This window comes from Channa argus, chromosome 4 (assembly GCF_033026475.1).
Source record: "Channa argus isolate prfri chromosome 4, Channa argus male v1.0, whole genome shotgun sequence".
In the NCBI taxonomy this organism is placed as follows: Eukaryota; Metazoa; Chordata; class Actinopteri; order Anabantiformes; family Channidae; genus Channa; species Channa argus.
The window spans coordinates 11,324,000-11,348,633 of record NC_090200.1 but is presented as its reverse complement, the minus strand read 5'-3'; the positions used below and the strand labels follow the sequence as shown (position 1 = coordinate 11,348,633).

At 43.8% G+C, this 24,634-nt stretch overlaps 1 protein-coding gene across 2 annotated transcripts; it reads right to left on the bottom strand.

The window, feature by feature from the left end:
* Nucleotides 1-2,329: 2,329 nt before the first annotated feature.
* LOC137125808 (filamin-C-like) lies at nt 2,330-24,080 on the bottom strand. Of its 2 annotated transcripts, XM_067501880.1 has the most exons (47): nt 23,337-24,080; nt 20,909-21,157; nt 19,352-19,449; nt 18,151-18,301; nt 17,814-17,932; nt 17,618-17,695; nt 17,371-17,533; nt 17,017-17,217; nt 16,741-16,857; nt 16,012-16,149; nt 15,692-15,818; nt 15,464-15,600; nt 15,152-15,345; nt 14,924-15,037; nt 14,676-14,819; nt 14,388-14,511; nt 13,960-14,120; nt 13,774-13,864; nt 13,498-13,667; nt 13,278-13,395; nt 12,920-13,182; nt 12,179-12,776; nt 11,809-11,982; nt 10,713-10,875; nt 10,296-10,624; nt 10,078-10,201; nt 9,755-9,911; nt 9,480-9,669; nt 9,367-9,390; nt 9,011-9,252; nt 8,800-8,899; nt 8,542-8,682; nt 8,241-8,369; nt 7,941-8,114; nt 7,645-7,809; nt 7,283-7,486; nt 7,036-7,188; nt 6,799-6,921; nt 6,437-6,685; nt 6,017-6,286; nt 5,740-5,877; nt 5,475-5,590; nt 4,558-4,690; nt 4,285-4,461; nt 3,965-4,183; nt 3,259-3,480; nt 2,330-3,022 (listed from the first exon to the last, which is right to left on the bottom strand). In XM_067501880.1, exons 1-47 carry the CDS (start codon nt 23,710-23,712, stop codon nt 2,835-2,837), a joined length of 8,235 nt encoding a protein of 2,744 aa, XP_067357981.1. In that variant the 5' UTR covers nt 23,713-24,080; the 3' UTR covers nt 2,330-2,834. The 2 variants fall into 2 exon arrangements, with proteins under 2 accessions (XP_067357981.1, XP_067357982.1); XM_067501881.1 differs by lacking the exon at nt 16,741-16,857.
* Between the last annotated feature and the right edge of the window lie 554 nt (nt 24,081-24,634).

Here is a 24,634-nt window from a genome sequence, read left to right as displayed (position 1 = left end):
CTCAGATATGAATGAGCCCTTGCATTTGAGAACTCCTCCCACTAAATCTAAAATTCACCAATAAATGCCCAAGTGCGGCATTCTACATAAACACAGACAAAATCTAGTGTATTTGGTTGATTATGCAGTGTATCAACTATGCATGAAACAATTACATACCGAGGCCCTGGGGCTCGGATGGAAACCAAATGGATGAATTCCTTCAACGATCCCTCCCCTCATTCTCTCTATATGTCCATTCATTAATCCAGCCGAGCAGCCATTTGTTTGTGCAAACATTCGTTTAGCTATTTGTTTGTCTGTTCGCTCAGCCATGGAAGCATTTCTTTTTTATCTGCTGCAAGAGATGTCAAAGTCTTGCGAACCAGTCTACAGGGATCTCGGTTGAAGATACGGGCTGTATTGATAAACAAAGGTCAAAGGTAGAAGAAGCAGGCCCAGGGACAGGGCTTGTGGTGACAGAAGAAGTGAGGCGAGAAATAAACCACTGGATCTGCAGAGGCTTAGATTGATTGGAATTTAGAGAGAGGGAGGAAAAATTAAATTGAGGAAGGGAGGGAGAGTGGGATGGAAAGAGGGTGGATCAGAGAAGATGGAAAGAGAGAGAGAAGAGAGCAGGAGTCAGCATGATAGGGGCAAGCCAGAGAATGAGATTTTTACCCTGAGAGCACCAACTTCAAAAGCTTTTGGGGGCATGCCTTTACACATTTTTACTTTTAACAAAATCCACATTTCTGACACAAGAAGAGAGACAGAAAATGTGTGTGTGTGTGTGTGTGTCTGTGTGTGTGTGTGTGTGTGTGTGTGCGTGTTTGTGTGTGTGTGCATGCGCTTATCTGAGAAAGTGTGTGTGTGAGAGAGAGAGAGAGAGACAGAGTGGGGGAGTGAGGATAGGGATGAGAGAGATGTAAGGGAAAAGAAGCATCTCCGTGGCAACCACACCTCCTCATTGATCCCCGTTAGAACAGAATTAATAACTCATCACCCATTTCACAGTCCAACATTTCTGATAGCTTTAAAGGTTAAACTATAAACTGCATCAGCATTTTGTAAATGAAATCCAAGCAATGATTGATTAATTTGCCATGTGTGCTTTTTAGGTTGTTTCAAATTCTTCTGCTTGTCTGTTTCTGTGTTTTTGTGTGCCAGTGCCTGTCTGTCTCACTTTCTTCCATCTGGATTCTTTTAATCCCATTCTCTTCCTCTAATCCATCTTTCTCCCTCTCTTCCTCCCACACTCTCTTCCCCTGTCTTAGCCCCCATCCCCTCCCCCTGCTGTGTACACTGAAAGGAGCTGTATCTTCCACGCAGTTGTGATTCACTTGGCAGCCACTCGAAATAAACATGTTGTGGTGGACAGACGCCTGGGTCCCAGTCCGGAGGAGCAGACTGACGTGGGTGGGCCCTGCCCTGGTCCCAATGTCAGCACGGACAATGCCAGCCACTTGGCCAGATGGTCCACAGTCGAGCTCTCGACACTCTTCATCAGATGCACCCGCTCGCTCTGTCTTGCCTCACCATGGCCCCCAGCATCACGTCACAGTGGAACCAGAGAAAATTAGCACCTAATTATAGGCTCCTCTCTGTGAGGAATGGTACTGGTGCTGGTGGTGTGTGTCAGCATGTGGAGGCTGGGTGGTTGACTCACTGTGGGACTCAGGCCTGCAAACCATGAAGAGGACATACAGAACACACACACATGCCACAGAGGGGACGAGTGTTTACACACACATATGCATAGGAATGCACATGGGCGAAAGGCATAACCTCTCTTTTTTCTGGTTGATTTGTGCCTCAGCAGGGTCTGCCCCCCACCCCCACTTCACCCTTGAGGATGCCACAACAGAAACCACTTGCATTCCATCTCTGATCCAACAGGATTAATTACACATACAATAGAAGCTGATGCCTCTGCTTTCTACGCTCCACAGGCTCCCTTGTGTTGAGGAAGGTGTAGTTAATCTTGACTGGCAACAATGGATATTTTGTTCTGGTGAATTTGGTTGAGACATGGACACAGATGAGAGCTTGACTATGCTGCCATCTTGTGATTGCATCTGGACAAGTACAAGATGTAAATGAGTTGACTGGAAAGATTTCCTGGAATATTTTGGAACATTAAATTGTGATATTTATTTGAAGTCTAAAATAAATTAACAGCAGTGGAGACTAAATTTACTCATCGAGACTTAAAGAAAGTATCCAGACAGCTTATCAGAGAGAAGAATGAGCAGCGGCCCAGAAACAGCCGCATGATGAAACCATACAAATCTAAAAAGCAATAGATGCCCACTGCTAGTACTTTGAAAAGTCAAATAAATTCAGTCACTTTCATCTTAGCAATTAAATCTTTATTAGGTTTGCAAAGAATTACCAAAAATAGGTTAATATAACAAAAAAGTGTATTTCTCATTCTTAAACCATACAAAACCATATTCTACTTTAATACTGCTTTAATACTGCTGATAACTCCTTTCAACAATCATATTTTCTGCCATCTAACAACATAAAGGAGAACGACAATTTTATAGACCGAGGAAAACATTAACATCACTCACAGGCTTGTAAACCACACTGCTGCCTTCACAACCGTTTGAAAGTGAATGCATATATGTCATTTCTGGAGTTAATACAAAGCTTTGGCAATAAACATTTCTGTCTTCGAAAAAACTGTAAGCAAATGTCCTCTCCGGTTTTAGTGCACCTTTAGTGTAGGGTAATCTGTTGAAGAGCGAAGAGCACCAACTGGGGGAGTTGGATGAATGCGTGCACAGGACAAAAACGGGATGCTGGGTCAGCGGAGGAGGAGGGATGCAGTACTGGTGCAGTTTATTTTAGGGTACAGTCACTTTGTAGGGGCTCCCGGGGACGTTGTCGTCACCCCATTTGACGATGACGGTGTAGCTGCCCTTGTCCTTGACGGTGTAGGTGACGTTGTAGATCTTGTTGCCCATGTGCTTGACGTACACCTCCTCACAGGGAGCCTGGGGTCCGTGCACACCCACCATTAGCATATTGGTGCCTGGAGAGAGCAGTAAATGAGGAAATTGAATACATAAGCTGCACTTGTTTATCTCAGCACTACCTCAGACTTGTAGCGTATTTTGGTTGTTAGCTTTGGTTTTATAGCCTGCAATTTTTGTGTTGTCTTTACTCTCACTAATAAAAACACTGCATGCTATCTGTCTATTTCCCAATATAAATATAAATATATATAAATATTCCCTGCCGTTTTCTTTTTATGGATGATTATCTCACCTGCTTTGCTGCAGTCAACTGTAAAGATATTTTTCTGTCCCACTAAAGCCTTGGACAGCCCTGTTCCACGACAGACCACCTTGCTGGCATCAGATGTCAGTTTGGATGAGGTGGTGGAGGAGGAGGAGCTGTAGGCACCACCTACTTTGGAGGTCTTGGTAACTGTTTCAACCAAGACAGAGGAAGTCTCATGGAGGCTGTGTCCTCCTGACAGTCGCACGCCTGCAGGAGAGGGAGAGACAAGGAGAGAGAGAAATGCTATTTAATGTCATCAGTGCTCCATCCAGACATTACATAACACACTCAGTATTGATAAATATATGAAGTAAGTAAAGACGCTGCTGCTTGTGGGGAGAGTTTCCTTCCACAGTAAATTACAAGTAGTGGACTGGTGCCAGCGAACATATGAAAATATTTCATACTACATTTAAATAAAGTGAACTTTCAGCACTTATGAGAGTTCTTTTAAAATATCAATGTACTTTAATTAAAAAAAGGGAATTTATGCACCAAGTAGTGACAGGAATGTATCTCTTTAGTGGCAGAGAAAGTCTTTTTTATGTAAGAGGTACACTGAGCAGTATGAACAGAAATGACAGAACATTTCTTGACATTCACACTTTTTTCAGAAGAACATTTGTTCCACAATCACGACACTTGTCATCTGATATCCACAGATCAGATGGGAGAATGAGATCGAGCAGACCTGTGATTTTGGCTTTGAAAGGGCTGCCCACTATGTGCTGTGGCCCGCCGTATTTGATGGTGATTAGATAGTTTCCAGGTGCCATGGGTATGTAGGTGATCTTGTAGCCTTCGGGACACTCGCGACAGTCCATCTTGACCTTAGAGGGTCCATCAATGTTAACAGACAAAGTGCCCGAGCCTGCGTTACAGGTGTTGACCACAAACTCTGAGGTTACACCTGGAACGGGAAAAGGCAAAAAATTGATGTTTATTTGTGCTGCAAAATACAACTTGTCACCAAATGCAGTGTGCATATTTAATAATGGTGAAGATATCTACCTGTGGTCCCTCCCTGCAGACCAGGTCCATGTGCAGTCACCATGCCTGGGTCTCCAATTAGCCCTGGGTCTCCCACTCGCACTTTAAAGGGGCTTCCGGGAATGTGGCATCCATTGAACTTGACATCTATGGAGTGAACTCCATTCTCCCGTGGAATGAAGCGAATTGCGCTCTTGTCTAAAAAAACACAAAAGAAAAGTGGTGGAGATGTTACTAATCTTAACTCTTACACAATAATTGTGTTTAATGCTACGAAGTGAGAATGGTGTGTACCGCTGTCGAGCTCAGTGACATAGCATTCCTCAGAAGAGCCGGAGGGGGTGTGGACCTTGGCATCTACCACACCTCTAGCCCCATTTCGCTGGACCATGAAAGATGCTTCTTGATTTACCTTCAAGTCCTTCTCCTACAAGAGACAGGGATGAATATGATCACAATGAGTGTGTGTGTGTGTGTGTGTGTGTGTGTGTGTGTGTGCCCGCACCTCGAGGGATACAAAGCGTGTGACTCACCATGCCTGAACGAGAATAGATCGAGCAGTTGGGTGTGAGAAGTAGAAAAGGTCAGAGTTTACACCGAGGCGTTTAGTGTTTTTTCCCTATAGGTGGACGAGCAGTTCTGCCAGACATAAGAGCTAGAGTGACATTTTAAATGTTGCACTGATATTGCACTTCACTTGGCTTGTAGTGGTAGAAACAGCACTTCGAAGTGGCATTTCGGTTAACTAAAAATACATGTTTTTAGCGTAATGGAAACTGTGAAAGAAAATAAAACAAGCATCTGTGAGGAGACAAACACTGTCACAGGTATCTTTATCTTCCCCTCACACTTTTCTTTGTTGCTTCCTCTCTGACAGAAGCACAGTCTCACTGACTAGCTTTCTGCCCACACATAGCACAGCTTGTGTTGCCCTGCATTAGCAAAGGACAGTTAATCCAGCCCTTCATCACTCGCCAGCATCAGAGTATTATAGTCATGGATACCGCTTCAACACTGGCAATCAATTACACTTCAAGGGCAAAGTGCTATTAGACAGAATATCTACAAACACTTCTCCATTATGCTACATGAAACCTGTAATTTAACCCTGTTATTTTGTGGCTGTGTTTGTTATTTAGTGCAACAAATTAATGTGGCTTTTGTCAACTGTGTGTGTGTGTGTCTGCGTGCGTTTGCGTGTGTGATCTTACCTGAAGGCTTGTGACAGTGAGCCTGCGGGCCTCGTCTGACAGTGTAGCAATTGGAACGATGAATGGGCTGTCAGGGATCTGCTCGTTGTTGAACTTGATTGACACCTCATAGTCACCTAGGGAAACAGACCTTCATCATTTACTTTCACTATCAAATAAGCTGGTGGATGTATGGAAGAACTGCTAAAAAGCACGTTAAAGATAAATTGCATTCACATTAAACAAGTAAGATGGATTCTACGTTCGTGGGTGACAAAAGTTGTACCTGGTTCTTTCACTATGTAGGAAACACCGCAAGAACCATCCTTCCTGTCCTCAAAGGAGATTTCAGCCTTGCTTGGCCCCTCTACAGCAATGGATAGACCACCAGCACCTGCCTCTCTGGTCCAGATACTAAATTCAGCTAGAGGAGTTAAAGCAAAGTACAGTTAGACGAAGGATCATCAGTCAACATTTCATGAAACATTTCTTGAGTGCCATTTAGAGTACAGAGCATAATTATTCTCAAGGCTAGCATGTCCATGTGCACACGGGGAACCTACAGGGAGCTCCAGCCACGCCTCTCTCTAGACCAGGTCCTCCTGCGTGGACCTTGTGTGCACCTCCCTCCCCCATGGGTCCCACAGTAAATTGGAAAGGGCTTCCAGGGACGTGTTGGCCTCTGTATTTGACGTTGACTGTGTGGGGTCCAATTTCCTGTGGGATGAAGCGCACGCTGTAGGTGCTGCTCCCTCCATCCACAATGTCAGCGTCAACCGTTTTCCCACTGGGACTGGTCACCTGAGCTGTCATGGCCTGGGAGCCACTCTCCACTGGAAAGACAGAACACCACAGCAGCTTAGATACAATGAGGACATCTTTTACAACATGTGTAACACATTGTTCATTAATAATATGGAACCTGTTTTAGATGCTTAAACTGATTTTTTATATTTAGAACTAGGATACATTTGGACTCTCACCTTCAGGTCTGGCAGTGATACCAGCGAAGCCGCTGAGGCTCTCTCTGCCCAGAAAGTCCCCAAAAACATCTCTGAATGGGCTTCCTCCTCCTCCCACCTGGGTGCTCTCCTCCACTCGTACCTCTCTTTTGGTCTCTCCACCACGGATTTTGCTGATCTCTGTGCGCTCAGTGCGGGTGTAGGTGTGGCTGCTGCGGGTAAATGTCCTGGTGAGCCTCTCCTGAGCCGAAACCATCTGGAACCAGTTTCCTTCAGCGAGGAGAAATCAGTCAAATTACAAATGTGAGTAAAAAGCAGATTTGTTTATTTTGAGTTACTTGACCAATGCAGTCTATCCATGTATGAATGGCTGTTTATCTCACCTGGGATCTTGAGGTTAAGGCCACATGTGCTGCCGACTGAGGCAATAGAAGACGCCTGCCTCTTTCTAGTAATACTCTCTCTGATTCTTCCTTCCCCTGTTACCTTTACTGTGAAAGGACTTCCTGCATGGGAAAAATGCATATATAGTTCATTAAGAAAATATATCCAATATATCAATGTCAACTATATCATTTTTTTGTTTTTAGATTTTAAGTCTTGTAATGGTTGATTCTGACCTGGGATGTGCTTTTCAGCAAACTTTATGTTAACAGTGTAACTTCCAGGTTCTGTTGGACAGTAGGTCACTCTGCACGTCCCATCCTCAACATCTTCACAGTTGATATCTACTTTGCTCGGACCCTCAATTGACAATGCTAGACCCCCATAACCTAAGATGAAGAACAGAAATGAGTAAAGTATACATTTTTGTAATGTTTTTGTTTCTGAATGTTCTTGGTATAAATTTCCACTTCCAGCAATTACCTGCATTCCTTGTGTCCACAAAGAACTCAGCCATTTCGAATGTATGTGCCTCCACCAGGCCTTTACCAAAAGCCTTGACTCTGCTGGCTTCTCCAATCTCTGACTGGCCAACCATGATCTTGAAAGGGCTGTTGGCGACGTGCGTTCCATTTTTCCTCACACTCACTTCATGCTCTCCAACCTCCTTAGGGGTGAAAGAAATACCTGTGAACATAACAAGAAAAAAAAAAAAAAAACAAGCAGGAGAAAGCACATCAGAATAAAGCACAAGCAAAAGGAAATATAAATGCAGTATATGCATCCAAAAAGTGTCTTATCTCTGTTTTTCTCCTACAATTTTGTGTATCTAGTGAGCATCTCACCAAGGTGTCTGTTGGGCAGTCTCTTGAGCAGGCAGGGCTCCTCATTGCCTGATGGAGCTCTGATACTGGCATTCAGAGAGCTCAGATCCGTCTCTGTGATCTTCAGGGACACGTCAGCTGATGTGCCGACATTCAGCTGGGATGTCCTGGTTATAGAGTCATCCCCTTGATATAAAAAAGGCGGTTTATAGGTTTCTCAATGATTGAAATCTAATCTATACTGTTTGCATCCCCCATAAATATATATCTGCAGTATAAAAAAGTCAGTGCGTCGGAGAAATAATTTATTTCCTCACCAGTGATCTTAGCAGTAAAGGGACTGCCAGGAATGTGCTTGTTGTCAAACTTGACAATAATGTTGTAGTCTCCAGGAGCTGTGGGCAGGTATGACACAGTACAGGTACCATCTTTGTTGTCCTTACAAGTGATCTCAGCCTTAGATGGACCTTCCACAGCCAGAGACAGGCCACCTTAAAGGGAGAAAAGACACCCTGATCCATTTTTTTCCTGCAGCATGGTGTTGCCAATAGTTTGAAAGGGGTGACTGTGCTACCACACGCTGTAGCAAACATCACTGGAAAGCAAAGCAATTTTACCTTCTCCTGCATTCTTGGTGACCACAGTGAAAGTGGCAGCCTTATTGACCATGCCGTAACTCAGACCTGGTCCATAAGCTGTCACCACCCCACTGTTCACAGCATCCACATAGAACTGCAGCGGGCTTCCTGTAGGGGATAGAACCATTGGTTAGCAGCATTTAGACTTAAGTGTGTTTAGTGGTGTTTCGGTATGAGTCATCTATTGTATAATAAGAAAGTAGTGCATTCGTAAATATCATGGTTGTATTTTAAAGAACTTTCCATTCATCCCATCTGACTAACAGAGTGTCTTTCCAACCTGGAATGTGGTTGCAATCATATTTGATGTCCATCTCGTGGAGGCCTCTCTCTGTGGGCTGGTATTTGATTGTGATGGTGCCGTCTTTGTTGTCAGTGATATGAGGGCGGGCGGTCTTGCCTGAAGGCATTCGCACTTCACCTAAAAGTGACAGCAGCATGGGTAAAGGTTAATGGCATAAAAAGATGTTTTGTGAGTGTGCGCGTGTGTGTGTGTTTGTGCAGGATTTAGTTTTTGCATGAGTGGTGTTTGTCACACCTGTGATTTCTCCCTGTTGTGGCGTGAAGGGGACAAGGAAGTTGACAGGACGGAATAGAGGATCCACAGTATCACGGGGAACGACTGGCTCGTTTGTGGCCTGATAATACAGAGAAGATAAGTGACGAGAAATATTAGATTTTATATAACTAAATGTCAGATAGAACCTATTACATATCTATAGCAGCTGTTTAAATAGTCCTTCACTCACCACCACATGGAACGGGCTCTTTGGGATGTTCTGGCCCCCAAAGCGGATGGTAATTACATATTTTCCAGGTTCAGGAGCTGTGTAGTAAATGTCAAAGGTCCCATCATGATTCTCAACCACGTCCATGTCCAGCTCCATCCCTTGTGGAGTCAGCACCTTACAGGTCACCTTGCCTTTCCCAGCAGCCTTGGCATCCACTGTGATTACTGTATCTTCAGAAGTCTGCAACTTCTGAAGACTGGCTGTAAGGGACAGAGAGAAGGATAAAAGGTAAAAAAAAAGTGCAGCGAATACACATAGAAATCCTGGGAGACTTTTAGCCACACAACATGGAATTTAAAATTACTACTACTCACAGACGCCATGTCCTCCAATAGACACTTGAAAGAAAAAAAGATGCTAGTGAATATAGATATCAAATGACACAACTAAAATACTTTTACTCAGAAACATTATGTAGTTTTCTTACCAGTAAGGCGGCATTTGCTTGCATCTCCTGTGGGCAGGGACTGGATGCGATATGGGGAGTAAGGAATCTCATCTCCTCCATATTTAATGGTGATAGTGTACGGGCCTGTAGAGTCAGGTACGTAGGACACAGTGTAGGTGCCGTCCCTGTTGTCCTGGATGGTTGCGTTCTTTGGTTTACCCTCTGGGTCCTTATGTTAGCAGATATTGAGTTTTTTAGATGGGCACATCTGATTTTAAAGCAAGAAATCTTTGAGTAAATGTAACTGAACCCACCAGAATCTGCACAGTAAGTAGTCCCTCTCCAGCGTCACGGGCGTCAATGGTGAACTCAACAGGCAGGCTTGCAGAAACACCTTTTGTGTCTAGTCCAGGGCCACTGGCACGTACCTTGCTGGCATCATGCCCAGGCTGAGACATTACCTTGAATGGACTGTGGAAGAGGGACAGATTATCAAGTGTAATTACTAAAGCCTGACAGAAATGGGAACAGAAAATTTGCTGAACTACTCTTTTCTTTGTTAAGTCCAGCTAGACAGAGCAGAACTTTAATTAAGATATATCTGCACATATTGCTTTGCTTGATGTATGAACTCTACCTATGTGGGACTTCTTGATCTGCATATTTGACAGCAACAGTGTAGGGCCCGTCCTGGGCTGGGGTATAGTGAACTGTGTGGGTGCCATCGCTGTTATTCTTCACTCCGATTGGCTCCACAGTACCTGGGAATAACACATTATAGAAAAAAATTATAAACCAAAAATCTACCTAAGGTTCAGGTTACTGGGCTTTCATAGTCGTGCAGTATGTCCTCACCTGTTGGGCCATAAAGTTTCACATCCAGTGGGGCGTGTCCAGCTTTGGTACAGTCAACTGTGAAAGTCTGAGGAACATGTGCTCTCACCCCAGTGCCCAGACCTGGACCTGAGCACTTCACTTTGCTGGGGTCCACAGGGTCCTGAACGGGAACGCGGAATGGACTGCCAGGGATTGGGTGACCTCCGTAGTTAATGTTGACATCATAATCGCCAGGAGTGAAGGGGACATACTCCACACTACAGCTGCCATCTTTATTGTCCTTGCAGGATATTTTTGCCTCTGAGGCTCCTTCAATGGTCAGGCCCAGGCCTCCTGTACCAGCGCCCCTGAGTGTAAAGCCAATACTTTAATTTTATTGCACATATTTGAGTTAAATCCGCACAAATGGCTACTTGAACTGTGACCCAATAGTACCGTGTCTCCACAGTGAAGCAGTTAGGCTTGTTGGTTATTCCTCCCTCTAGACCCGGTCCATAAGCACGAACCCGCGTTGGATCACATCCCTCCACCACTGACACTCTGAAAGGACTCTTGGGTACAGGCGCATCATCGTAGAGAACCTTAATCAGAAGCATTCCTGCACACAAACATACAGAAGTTTAATGTCTCACATATTAACTCACTGTCTAAATGTTCTCAAAGCGAGCAAATATTCTCTGTTATTGCAACTTGCTTCTAATTATGGACCAGGCAAATTCCCTTTTAGGGAGATAAACATCTGTTTATTTATAAAAGACACCATCTACAACGCAGACGCTCTGGTGAACGTACAAGGCATTACATCTGTTCACTATTCATTATTCTGTTACATTTTCCTGACAGAGCCCTCTCAGTAGGCCTATATGGCAGATTCCCAGCTACACTGCTGTGATATTAGAGCATGTCTGGTGGTGAAGCATTGCTCTGTGATCTCTTTGCTTTGTGTTATAGGTCTCTATTAATATCCCCTGTCATTCCTCTGCTGTATTGCTGTGTGCAGGCAGCTTTCGGCACACATACCTGCCTGGTTAAGAGCTTCTGTTCCAGAGTACACTATTTATAAAGCAGAGCCTGTCTGCTTCTCTGCCTCCCTGCTCTCTGCCCTTCACATCATTGCTCCACTGCATCATTCTGTATTTATACCCCTCTCTCTGTTGCTCTTCCATTCCCACTCTCCTGTTTTATTCCCAAATGGCGCCCAACACAAGCACCTGTTAGTGATTTTTCTGTCTGTCTGTGTACACCCTTTCAGACATGCTGTCTAAGTAAAATCTGCTTGTGGCTGTGGCAGGTTACTTGTAAGTGTAACACTTTTTGATGCTTGATGTATTTCCATCTACAGTATAATTGAACAGATTAGCACTGTTAAATGTTTCTTGCAATGTCTTGTATATATGCTTTATGTTGTTATCTTGCTTTTATCTTATCTGGTAACTAGAAATTGCATTTCAGGTTCGTTGTACTTGTACAGAGACAAAAAAGACATTGTATTCTATTCTATTATTCAGTAATATTTTATGTATGTGCCTACCATCCTCGAATGCAGTGTACTCCACTCTGTAGGTGCCGTCTCCCTTGTCCGTTATGTAGCTTTCTGTGTTGGTGCCAGAGGGATTGATAATGTGTACTTTCACATGATTTCCTCCAACCTTGTTGAGGGCACGAGCATCAACAATGAAGTGAGTTGTAACTTCTCTGAGGACCCCTAGAAATGTCAAGAAATTTTATCAATAGTTAAAATCCCTATTTCACCATCTATGCAATTCAAATTGCTCGTTTCCTCTTAATAAAGCTTTGTAAATACTTTAATGATCCATTTCATGCTGAACCACTAATTGCTTTGTTAACTGTTTTAATACATTCTGTCAATTTTATTAAGATTAATATCTTGGTCTCATTACCTCTGGGTTCCACTCCTGGTCCATAGACATGCACTCCGCTGGTGTCCACAGAGGGCTCCACCTGTAGCGCCTTTGGAAAATGAGGAATCATATGGCCACCATACTTGATCGTAATGGTGTGTGTGCCATGGAAGGGTGGGATGTATGTCACAGAGAAGGTCCCCTCTGCAGTTTTCTGAATGTGCACTTCGGCCTTAGCCCCGGTTTCTGACACGATCTCGATGGTGAGCTCAGCATCGCCTGCTCGGGTGCAGTCCACAGTGAAGGTCGCTGGTTCGCCTGCCTTTGCCTTCTCTAGACCAGGACCGCTAGCCGTCACCTTGCTGGGGTCAAAAGCTGGGCGCACTGTAGCTTTGAAGGGAGAGCCAGGGATGTGCTGCTCTGCAAAGAGGATGTTGATAGCGTATTCTCCAGCCTCAGTGGGCAGGTAAGCCACAGAGCATGTGCCGTCACCATTGTCCTGGCACTCGATTTTAGCCTCACAGGGACCCTCAACAGTCAGGCCCAGTGCACCTGCACCGGCTCCTTTTGTATCAATAGTGAATGGAGCAGGTTTACCCACAACGCCTCCCTTCAGACCTGGGCCAAAAGCTCGCACCTGTGATGCAACAGTTAAGTCAGCTTTTCAAATGTGGTTTTTAAACTTGTATCCAAAAAACATAAAAATAACGTGCATTATGTTTCTTGAGCTTGACATATTATCACTGTGAATAACTACATAGAGCAATAATAAACTTTTACCTTTGAAGCATCACCGGGCATCACTGCATCAACAGTAAAGGGGCTTCCCATCACCGGGTTGCCATCATAGCTGACGTCAACCTTGTACTGCCCCTCCTCTGGGGGAATGTACTTCACACTGTGAGTACCTTTAGCTTTGTCTGATTCCAGCTTGCATGGTATTGGTCGGCCTGATGGTGAGGTCATTTTTACTCCTACATTGCCTTGCCCACCAGCACCCTTTGTGTTAACTGTGAACTCCTGATCCTTTCCAACCTCCACTTCTGCAGCAAAGATTGACATCAAACACTTATCCTTTGCTATTATGTTTTATTACATGGTAAATGCAAGGGTTCAGTATGTAGTGTTTATAACTTACTGTTGTCTAATCCCTCCACTTTCACCTTCCCAATATCCAGAGGTGGTGCCACTGTGATGTGAAATGGGCTCTTGGGAATAGGGTCTCCTCCATGATTCACTGAAATTGCCATGTTACCCTGAAAAACACCAGAAAAGGAATTCATATTTATTCATTTGTGATGTTATTGTCAGTAATTCTGTTTGACTATTATTGGACTTCAAACAGAAACCTACAGTACCTGTTGAAGAGCTGTGTACTTGACAGTGTAGGAGTAATCGTGGTTATCGATGATCTCAAAGTCACGAACTGCCTCTCCTGGGCCTGATGCTGCAAAATGCACCTCAGGCTTGGCCTTGCCAGCTCCCTTTGTGTAAATGGTGAAGTGGGTTGGAGTGCCTACCTCCACTCCTGTAAAAAACGTGAGCATTTGTCAGTAACATCAGTCCTCGCCTCATCATACTGTTTCTGTGGTATATAGGTATTTCATTGTTTGGTAACTTGGTAAATATTTCACCTGTCTTGTTGAGTCCAGGACCCTCTGCTCTTACTTTGCCAGCATCATGGGAAGGATCCACTTTGACTTTAAATGGACTGATAGGAATTTCCTGCAAGTGATGAAAATCTTCGTAAGTACTCAAAAAAAAACCCAATTATTTCACATGTGATGTAACACACTACACACTCTGTTTCAATAGTTTACCTGGTCAGCAAACAGCACCATAATGGTATATCGGCCTGGATTAGGGGGAGTGTACTTGACAGTGAAGGTGTCATTGTCATTCTTGATGATGTCGAAGTCGATGTCTGCCTCAGCAGGGCCAACAACCCCTAGGGCACACTTGATTCCAATGCTGATGTCCCCTAATGGTGCATAACAATGAGCATAGTTCACACAGGTCATTCAAAATAGATGATCTGAATAAATAGAAGCGGTCCATCCACTGCCTGGAGCTTTTTAAGAACATTTTATACATTTCAAATAACTTTATCTCACCTCTGCAAATCAACTGCATAGATTTGGACCTGTTCCTTCTGTGCTTTTTAACATTCACATGATGTAGCTCTAATTACATTAAGAGTTGGCTAAACTCAGAAGTGTTTTTGTAACCACCCACATGATCTCCTCACCTTGGCCAGCCTCACTGCAGTCAACAGTGAAGTATGTTGGCTCATTAGCCTTGAGCCCTGTCTTCTCCACTCCAGGCCCATAGACCTTGACTCTGTCTGGATGAGAACCCTCTCCAACCAGCACCTAATGAATTCACAGTACACTTGAGGCAGAAGCATTTGGTTGAAGTGAACTGCAGCAGTCCTCTAACTTCTATGTTTACAGTATATTTGAAGTATCGTTACATTAAATGGACTGAATTTTATTTGCACTATAATTATGTGTGTGCACATTGCCATATGCGTTACCCTGAAGGGACTGTTGGGCACGTTGACCTCTCCCCAGGTGATGATGATGGTGTGTTTAATGGGCTTTACAGGAGTGTACACACACAAAAATGTGCCATCTCCCTTGTCAGTGATCTTGATGTTGATCGTGCAGCCTTCAGCATCCTTAGTGAATACAAAAGCATGTGAGAGCTGGCATCTACATGCAATATAAATGATGTGTTCCTATAAATAAACAATGAACATTTCACAGCCTTTGCTCTCCATACCTGTGCGTAGATTTTGAGATGACCCTTCCCACCCATGCGGGCATCAATAGTGAATTCTGTTGGTTTGTTTACAATGACACCGGTTGGCTGCAGGCCTGGACCATAAGCTTTCACCTACAACCACAACAAAGGTGTGAACTTTTTAATGTCTTACTTTAGGATATGGTTGGAAAAAAATCACCACGGTAACTCATATATAAGGTTTAAAATTTAGTGAATAGGTATTACCTTCTCAGGAAAGACATCATTGGCTGCAGGGAGAATGTGGGCCATAAAGGGGCTGTCTTTGATGTCCTCATCGTCACAAATGACGTGGACAGCATAGTCACCAGGCTCAGTGGGCCAATAACGCACGTCACAGGAGCCATCACCCTTGTCATCACACTCAATTTTAGCCTGTGATGGGCCTTCGATGGAAAAGCCTGAAAGAAAAAGTCACATTGTTGGATTTTTAGATGGAAATTTAATTTAGTTGGAAATTTAAATTATATGGAAAAATTATACTTTTTTCATGGTATGAGTACATTTAACAGGTCTCACCCAGAGTTCCAACTTCAGTGCCTATGGCCTCCACCACAAAGTCAGCAGATTTTCCCACCATACCAGTCTTCAGACCAGGACCCCAGGCCCTCACTTTCTGAAATCCTGCCTCCCCACTCACCTCCACTTCGAAGGGGCTGCAGCACACAACAGAATAAAGAATACTTCCTATTGTATATGAGAAATTGCATTGTTACTAAATAGCTAAAGGCAGTAATAGGACCCTACCTGCGTGGGATGGGCTGGCCTCCCCAGGTGATGCTGACTGTGTATTTACCAGGCTTAAGGGGGTAATATTGACATTCATACACACCATTCCCTGCATCTTTCACTTTCACCTGCTCCTCTGCACCAGCTGAGAATAAATAAAGCAATCATTATGGATTCTTATCAAGTCAGAGACATTTTATGCACTTTGTTTTGTGCTTTATTATATGCATATGTGAATGCAACCTTGCAGACAAACAGCCCAAACAAGGGAAATATTTCCAAAAATGTACAAGGAAGAATGAGAAGCGATGCTGAGAAAAGAGAGCTGTCTGACTCACTTGGTCCTTTGACTGAGACGTTCAGTGCTCCGCTGCCAGCTCCCTTGGTGAAAACTTTGAAGTCTGCAACCTCCTTTACTCTCACGCCTTTAGGCTGGAGACCTCTGCCTGTCGCTCTGCAAGCATTTGGGTTAATAGCTGAAAGGAATAACAACAAGTGTGAAAGAGAAGAATATTTGGCAAAGCAAACAGTAGCCAGCATATGACAGCAATGTTAGTAGCAAAGACATTTAAATTTCTTAAAGTTTGATTGACAGAACCTGAAAATGAGAATGATGCTTTTTGCAGAACATACAACACAAAGTACAGAATGCTGAATAGGACTGAGTGCACCAAGGGAGCGTCTGACAACATTCCAGTCAGTCACTCAGAAATGTTTACTGCAGGCTTAAACTAAATGCCGGCTGATGCAAATTTGGATGCTATAAAAACCAACATGTCAACAGCACAAGCAAAGATATTTAACAGAGAAAGACAAAGTTGACTGAAACTCAAACTTGTCAAACTCTGTAAATTATTTGTACAGCACTGCATCTCATCTCTCTTTAATGTAAACCGACAAGCTGCAGGACGCAAGAAAATCGAGCAGGCGATCAAGCTGCCATTGAGCTGCAGCACCCAAATCATAGAGAAAGCAAAAAGGGCCAACATGGGCACAGAATAGGAAATGATTGGGCAGATCTGGCTGAGCAATCGGCACAAGCTCCTTTCCCAGCAGACCATACTAACTTGGGCGGGCAGGTTTTGGGGGTGGAGCCCCTTTCCCACCCTTGACTCCTGGAGGGGTGCGCACTGACTGAGGAACTATCTGCAGTGGAGCCCCCAGGGGAGGAGCAACTGGCAGAGCTAGAATGACAGGAAGAGTTATCGTCTATATTGGGTGGCTGTTCCCAGGGAGAATAAAGATGACTGTTGATTGTGATGGATAGATCACCCTGACACTAACAGCATGCTGAGAAATCTGATTTGTCTGACAGTAATTTACAACACAGACAGATGACTTACCCTCTGCTATATTGACAGTGAAAGGGCTCTTGGGGATCTCCTGGCCTGCAAACAGAACGTGAATGGTGTGAGGTCCCTCCAACATGGGACGATAGGTGCACCGGAAAACATTGTCGCCCTTATTCTCCAGGATGAGCTCAACTGTGTCCTTTTTGCCCTGAGGATCAACAATAACCACGCTGACGTCGCCATTACCAGCACCTGAATGTGACAGATATCAAATGGTTAATGCTGTAGCTTCAGTGTCAAGTGAATCTTTTGGCTTTGTTGTAAATCATTGCAGGTATTTGATCATTGGATCACATTCATGTTTTCTTCACATCTTCAAGTCAGGGTTGAATTTTAAATACTTACCAGCTGTGTAGATGTCGAAATATGTGGGTTTGTTAGCCACGTTGCCTGTACGCTCTAGACCTGGACCTCTTGCATTGACTTTGCTGGGGTCACCCATGGCCTTTGCCACGTTTACTGTATATGGGCTCTTGTCAATGTCCTGACCAGCAAACAACACTTTCACCTACAAAGAAAAGACAATTTTAAGACATTGACCGCAAGTTGTAAAACTACAATACTTTAAATGAGGAATAATGCTAGTTCTCACCTTGTGGACACCTTCAACTTTAGGAAGATAGGTGACAGTGTAGGTTCTGTTTTTGTCATTGTTGGGTTTAACCTTAGCCTGAAAGGGGAAGAGCAGGTTAAATAATAATTACATGCTACAGTTTTAAATTCTAACTAGCACCATGGTTATCTGAGAAGGCAAGCTGACTTTAGGTCAATGTTCCTTGTTTACTCACCTCTTCTTTGTGGCCCTCAGGATCCTCCACATAGACGAGGACCTCACCACTTCCAGCTTCAAGCGTTTCCACAGTGAACACAGCCGGCTGCAGCACCTTGTTGCCGTGAGGCTCAATACCTGAAAAGTAAATAAAGATACATTGTGTGTTAATATAACCTACAAAGTTTCTGGACAATGTCTCCTCAGAGTAAGATGTTTGTACACTTTCTCAGGTAATTATGTGGTACTTCTGCCTACCATCACTGTTTTGATACTGAGGACTAAGAAGGTGACAAAAGTTATTTTAAACAGTTGTTAATTGTGCTTGTTTTCGTGGCCACTATCATGGCACCCACCTGGTCCATAGGCTTTAGCCTTGCTTGGGAAAAGCTGTCTGGGCTTAAGAGGAGCTCCAGGCTTCAGTTTTGCCTTGGGGAACTGAGACAGGTAGGTCATCACAGAGTGCTCGTCCACATCTGGGTCCACAATTTCCTCAGGGGCAATAACCTAAAGCACAGAAAGACAACAAACACAACAGTTAATCGTGTGCATGGAAAAACTAGTAGTGTTTTATGTGAAAAGTGTTGATTCAAATTTAGTTTAAATAGTTACATTTTCTGTTTAAAGTGATTTTGCTGCCATTTGTAAGGAAGATATGGTTGAATTTAAACAACTTTCTTATTACATAGAGCAATTGGCTTTAACAAGGATTAAACTTGTTTATTCTTTACACCTCTGACTCTCTCCCTTGCAGCACTTGTTTGCTTGTCTATCACATAGTGGCACAAAGCCATGCTCCATGCTGGTTATATTTAACCCCCAGGACGGTGGGGTTAAGGATTGTTGCTCTCAATAAGCCAGTCAGGGGGATTTATCCTGAGCCAGACCTCTCTTACATCTCCTTAACACCACCACAGTGGAATCTAGCCCCCAGGCCTGCAGAGCCATGACATGCACCTCCCAACTATCTCACCAATCCTAAGCCTTATGGAGAAAAGCTAACCCTGTGTCTTAGACAAACAAGTACACACCTGCATAGTGCACATTACAATGCAAAGATTTACAACACGAACTTGAAATACTGTGCTCTTGCTCTGTTCACATTGTTATTCTGATGGGCACAGGCATATTTACGTTTCTGTTTCGGTGGCTGGCTCGAAAGGCGAAATCTCACACCTCCACAAATTCAGAAATCTACTAAATAAAACTCCCACACACTCACTTACTGAGAGCTTCAATAAAGTAAAAGGAAATATTAAACGTAAGCTGGGTCATAAATATTTCATGACACCCTCCAATGTGATCTCTCTGGAAATAAGCTGGGCTCATTCACATTACTGCCTTTTTGTGTGTCTTGGTACTTGTTTTAAACTGCTTGAAAATGAGTGGTGCTTCCTGAATGTCTGTCCACCAGATAACAACTGAGTTGCCAATCAAAAAAAAAAAACAAACACACTTGCTTCTTGTCTTATGAGATCGACCATGTCCGTATGACACCACGCTGAGCGGATCCAAACTAAAAAGTCATTTATGACTAGAATTTATCGTGCATCTTACCTGAGGCACACCCAACCAGTCATCAGCCTGTTGCATGGCTTCTCTGGCATTCTGCACAGGCTGGTTTGGGTCCCACTCGGCCCAATCAGGACACAAACCTAACGGAATACAAATAGGACAATTAGACAGTTCTGCAGAGGCTAATGCAGGCAGCGTTGCACTGTGGTTACTATAATAGGCCACTTGGGCTGTCACTGCTATCTCTGCAGCACTCCGAACTAGAATACTTCATGACCTTACACACACTCCTGTGGTCCTGTGAGTTTGAAATGTGTGGCAATGAAGGTCTCCCATGAACAAACAACCTTGACAGATACTCTGGTAGTTTCACAGTGTCTAAAGCTAGCTTCCTCCATGCCGCTAAAGCCTAAATTGGATTAGTGTAGAGATGGGCTGGCCCACACAGACACAACACAGATTACGATAGAGCAATTAATACAGACACAGGAACCACAGTATTAACAAGACTGAGTTTACATGCATCAAGGTAAGAGTGTGTAGTGACAGTATATATACGTATACTGTCACTGTCACTGTCACTGTATATAAATTTATGTATAAATATATATGTGTGTGTGTGTGTGTGTGTGTGTGTGTGTGTGTGTGTATATATATATATATATATATATATATATATATATATATGCATATATACTACAGAAAGAATATCTGTCTATAACTTACAATGTTAGTTTCTACTTTTCCACATTTGTCTCTGAATTAAAAGCAGAGCTTCTGTGTTTCAGAGCAGAGCAAGTTTCATCAGTTACTTTAGTGTTTGGCATTAGCAGATGAAACAACAGAACCTTGTATGGTCAGTGTTGCCGCAGAGTGTTTGAAAGATGCGTCTTCTCAGATCATTGGCTCATATAAACATAGTTAAACACAGTGTTCTACACTCCTCCACCTTTTGCTCAGTAAAACAGAAGTAAAGAGAAGACTCTCCAATGCTTGGGGTTGGAACCAGAAACCCTAAACTGGCAGTGATCCAAATTGTGGTCTTGTGGTCTTTGGATCTCTGGCTTAGGCATCTTCCTGTGACAGATCACTCAGCATTTTGATGCAGAGCCAAGCATCCCTCTTGATAGAAAAGGAGGAATGGTGCCCAAATTTGGGGGTATTGTGTAGCAGTAAGGCTATAAACACTAAAGCCGAGCTTGGGCCTCGGGGCCGAAGCAGTAAGAGCAAAAGCTTCAGTCACTGTGGGACAGCTGGCAGGGACATCCTCCGGCCATCAGCAACTCCTCTACAGCCCAGTGACACTACCTGCTCTCCAGAGACAGATTGCCTTGGCTGACAATCTGAGCCTGAATCTGGCTTAGTGTGGGTGTGTGTGTGTGTGTGCACTCTAGAATGTGTGACAGATATACAGCCTTTATTTCTAGATGAGCAAAGGAGACAAATTCTCTTGAGACGGTGATACTGTTTCAAAAACGCTGACTGACACATGCACGACCCCATACTCCATAGCAACCGAGCAAAACTGTCATATTCAACAAGCCTGTCAACAGGCACTGCACGTATTTTGAATCAGCACTTGCACCACACACTTCTTACCAGGGGCGCAGTTGTCGACCAGAGCTCCCAGAGCTTTGCCATCCCGCCAGTCACGGTTGAAGTTGTTGATGGGCAGCTGGGGCACTTTATTCTGTATCCAGCCCAGCAAGCGCTGTTTGGGAGTCAGCTTTTTAGTCTCCTCTTCATCCTCATCATCCCACATGGGCATAGAAATAGAGTAGTGGAGGATGAGAGTCCAGATAAGACCCAAGATCAGCTTTAGATTCCCATCCACAATGGCTTTGCTATCTGTAGTTGGACAGGAGAGACAACAGTGTGAGTTCCAGCGATTTAGATAATGCATCATGTCAGTTTTTGGACGTATGCTAGTTGCCTTCATTGTCCAGCTGTATTTCTTTTTTGCAATCTAGTAAATAGTTTTACGTTGTGCACTGTGTTTTTTTCTTACTGACCAAGGCATTCTAATGCTAACTGTAAGACATTAAGAGGTAAGATCTCTACATAAGTATATTATATCAAAACAGGCCTTCTTCTGTTGTGCAGGGTTGACTGGGTTATTCTAGTAGAAATATAAACAGTTATGATTGACTGCTGAGGAGACTAGAATGTAATGCTCCTCGCGGCTTCCCATGAGCCCCTTTCTCTCAGACAGCTGCCTGGCTGAGGACCCCTGACAATCTGTCATCCAGTCACAATGGCACTCAGAAGACAGTGACAGCTGAGGGTATGTGGAAGTGGATCCTTCTCTGCATAAATACCACTTGGATTTCAATTACCTCCAAAACCAGACTGTGATAAATCAAATAGGTGAAGATTAGATTCATTGACAGCAAGCATGCAGCTCATTTCCTGAAATTCTCAGAGGAAAACTTTGCCAAATAAGCCATTTTAAATCCACTCTAATTTAGAAATTTAGCCATTTAAGCCAAATAACCTCAGTGGAGAGCCTGATTTAATGTTTTCATCTAATCTTGTATAATATACTCCAGTTAATTCATTAAAGCTTTAATGATAGAGGGACATTTATGGCACTTGTTTATCAGAGACTGTTTGGACTACATGAATAGATGAGGGTCTTCTGTCACAGGGAAATTCTTGTGTCATCATTTGACTGGCACAGGCAGGTGGCACAATGCGGGCAATGTTGTGGTCAAAGAGACATCAAAAAGAGGGAATCTAGTTACACACATGTGTGACACATGTGGAACTAATCCTGTAGTGATTTTTTTAGTGTTCCTGGGACACTTTAATAGGGCTGAGACATTATCTTAAGAGGGTTTCACTGACTCACCATAGATACAAGCAATGAGAGAGTGCTGGGAAGTAAAATGCTCGGACTTCTATTATCACGCCCTGTTTCTGTCAAAACAGTCTGACCTAGTGTTTGTCGGTACAGCTGCATAAACTGTGCCAGACACACACAAACATGTTAAGTCCTAGGCATGCTTTACTGAATATGTATTCTGCAGAGATGTGTTATGGTGACCTTTGCCCTATGCTGCATGTCCAAGTGGACACACAGTGGCCTTCACAGTGGCCCATGCGAGGACTTCCACTCAAGTGTGTGGCAGGATCATTAGTCACATAAACAGACACAATTAATAACGACTAGCCTTGTAAATTGTGGAATTTTCCACAGGTTTATAATGAACCTTTAACTTTTCAACTTAACACATTTTGTGTTTTTTTTATGTTATGCGATTATTTTTTCAACAGTCATTAAATTGTTTTAAGAGGCGGCATTCTGCCCACTCTGGTGGAGTGAGATCCTCTTGTTGAAACTCTGTAGATGTGACACAAATTCCACAAATCCACTACAATTTAATATAACTTCAGCTATCTGTAACTGCAGCCTGATCCATAAATCCCACCAGAGTTAATCCTCACCTCACAGGAGTTGCTGATGTGTCTGGACAGCAATTGGCTGTCAACAGAAAGCCCCAGTGAGTCGTTCTGGCCAGACAGAGACAAGTGTTTGTGTGTGTGCGTGTGCACAGAGGCATGTGTGTGCCTGCAATCCCCATGTATAAATTGTGTCATTCTCATTAACACAGCCCTAGTAAATTTCCAGTCCATAGTTTGCCAAATTGCTGCAGTGGAAATCATACAATGGAGCCACTAGGCCTTGGCCCTGCCACAAGGTAATGACCTCTGTGACACCTCTACAATAACTTTCCTATGAGCTGTTGACCCCAACTCAATGCAGCTTTCCAGAGGCCTGTGAAAGTCTCACTGCTGGCTGACACCTGGGCTGATAACAGCAAGTGTTTGTGAAGAGTTGGCAGGTTTAAATATACCAAATGCTATGAAATGTTGATGCCGTGGTTCAACATTTTAAGACAATTTAATTAACTGAATCTGGCCACACTATCAGCTATCATAAATTTGGTATCTTGTTGGTATCTAATAATAGCCTAACAACTTATGTTTACATTTTATTGTTGCATTGTTTCCACTGGGGACTTACCTATTGAGACGAGTTTGATATGCTCTCTGTCCAGGAACTCTAGTGCCACAGAAACGTTCTCCAGTTTCATCTGACGGAAGTTGGGTCTGGCGTGGTGCTTTCTGTACATCTTCTTCTGGCTCAAAACTTCCAGGAGTGAAATAAGCTTCAACCCGTCACTAAATTCCTTCTGTAGATCAGTGATGGTCTTATTGACACACTTGAGGTGCTCGTTGCACCACCTGGTGAAGGTGTTCTGCTGGATCTTCTTCCATGGCGCGTCCTCGGCCAAGTCCTTCTCCGTGGCTGGCATCTCGTCTTCCTCCTCTTCCCCAAAGTCAGTGGCCTGGTAATACTGTGGAGGCAGCTGGTCGTCGCCGTAGTTGTTGCTCATCATGGTGGCTTTGTCCGTCTCCACTTTTATACCTCGGTGACACTTACGCGTTAAACTGTGAGCTCGGCGGCGTAGAAAACTTTAGCGGGTCGATGGCAAGCGCGCTCTCGTGGAGGAAAGTTCAAAGTTGGAGGAGTTTAAAAAGAAGCCCGGAGATATTTCGGATGTACTTGCGAAGTAACCACTCGTGTCAGGACAGTGATGGATTAAATTGTCCGATTTATAATGTGCAAGGCAGCTGCTGGTCTGTTTTTTTAATTGGCACCCTCTCGGCAAGTCGTTGCTGTCACCCGACGAAACTTTAGTGGCAGGTAGGCTGGAGTAGATCTGCTGGAGTTCAATCTGAGCGTGTTTAACTTGAATGTTGGGAGAGGAAAGAGATGAGGGGGTTTATAAAGGACCCAGGGCCACGTCACTCAAACTCTGTGATCATAGTCTATTTGTTAAACCGCAGGGATAACGGGAGTCGGGGTCGTTTTACGCGCAGACGGGGGCAGTGATTGGTCAGACCCCGGGCAGCGCAACAGTTGCGGCATGTTCCTTATTTTTAGGCGCTCCTATTTTGGTGGTGGGGGGCAGGGACTTAACTGATTGTTGTGAATGCATGTCATTCTGAGGGTCCAAGTGGTTGAAAAAACGAGCTAAGAAAAGAAAGTGAGAAGTGCAGCGAGTCCCGATATGTCAATAAGTTCACAGAGGACAACAGTCAAAAAGTGGGATTTTAAACAAAATCTCTCACTGAGGCCCCGGGGAGAAATATTTTAAGGCATGAGGTCACCCTGGCAAATATGAAGCAACTGCATTACGTGTGTTTAACAGCTATCTCCCACCCCTGAGTGAAAAGCATCTCCACCACAAGCTTGGGGAGGGTTGGAGGAGAGCGCTCTTTAAAACTGTGTGGATTTTCATGTACATTCATTGTCTG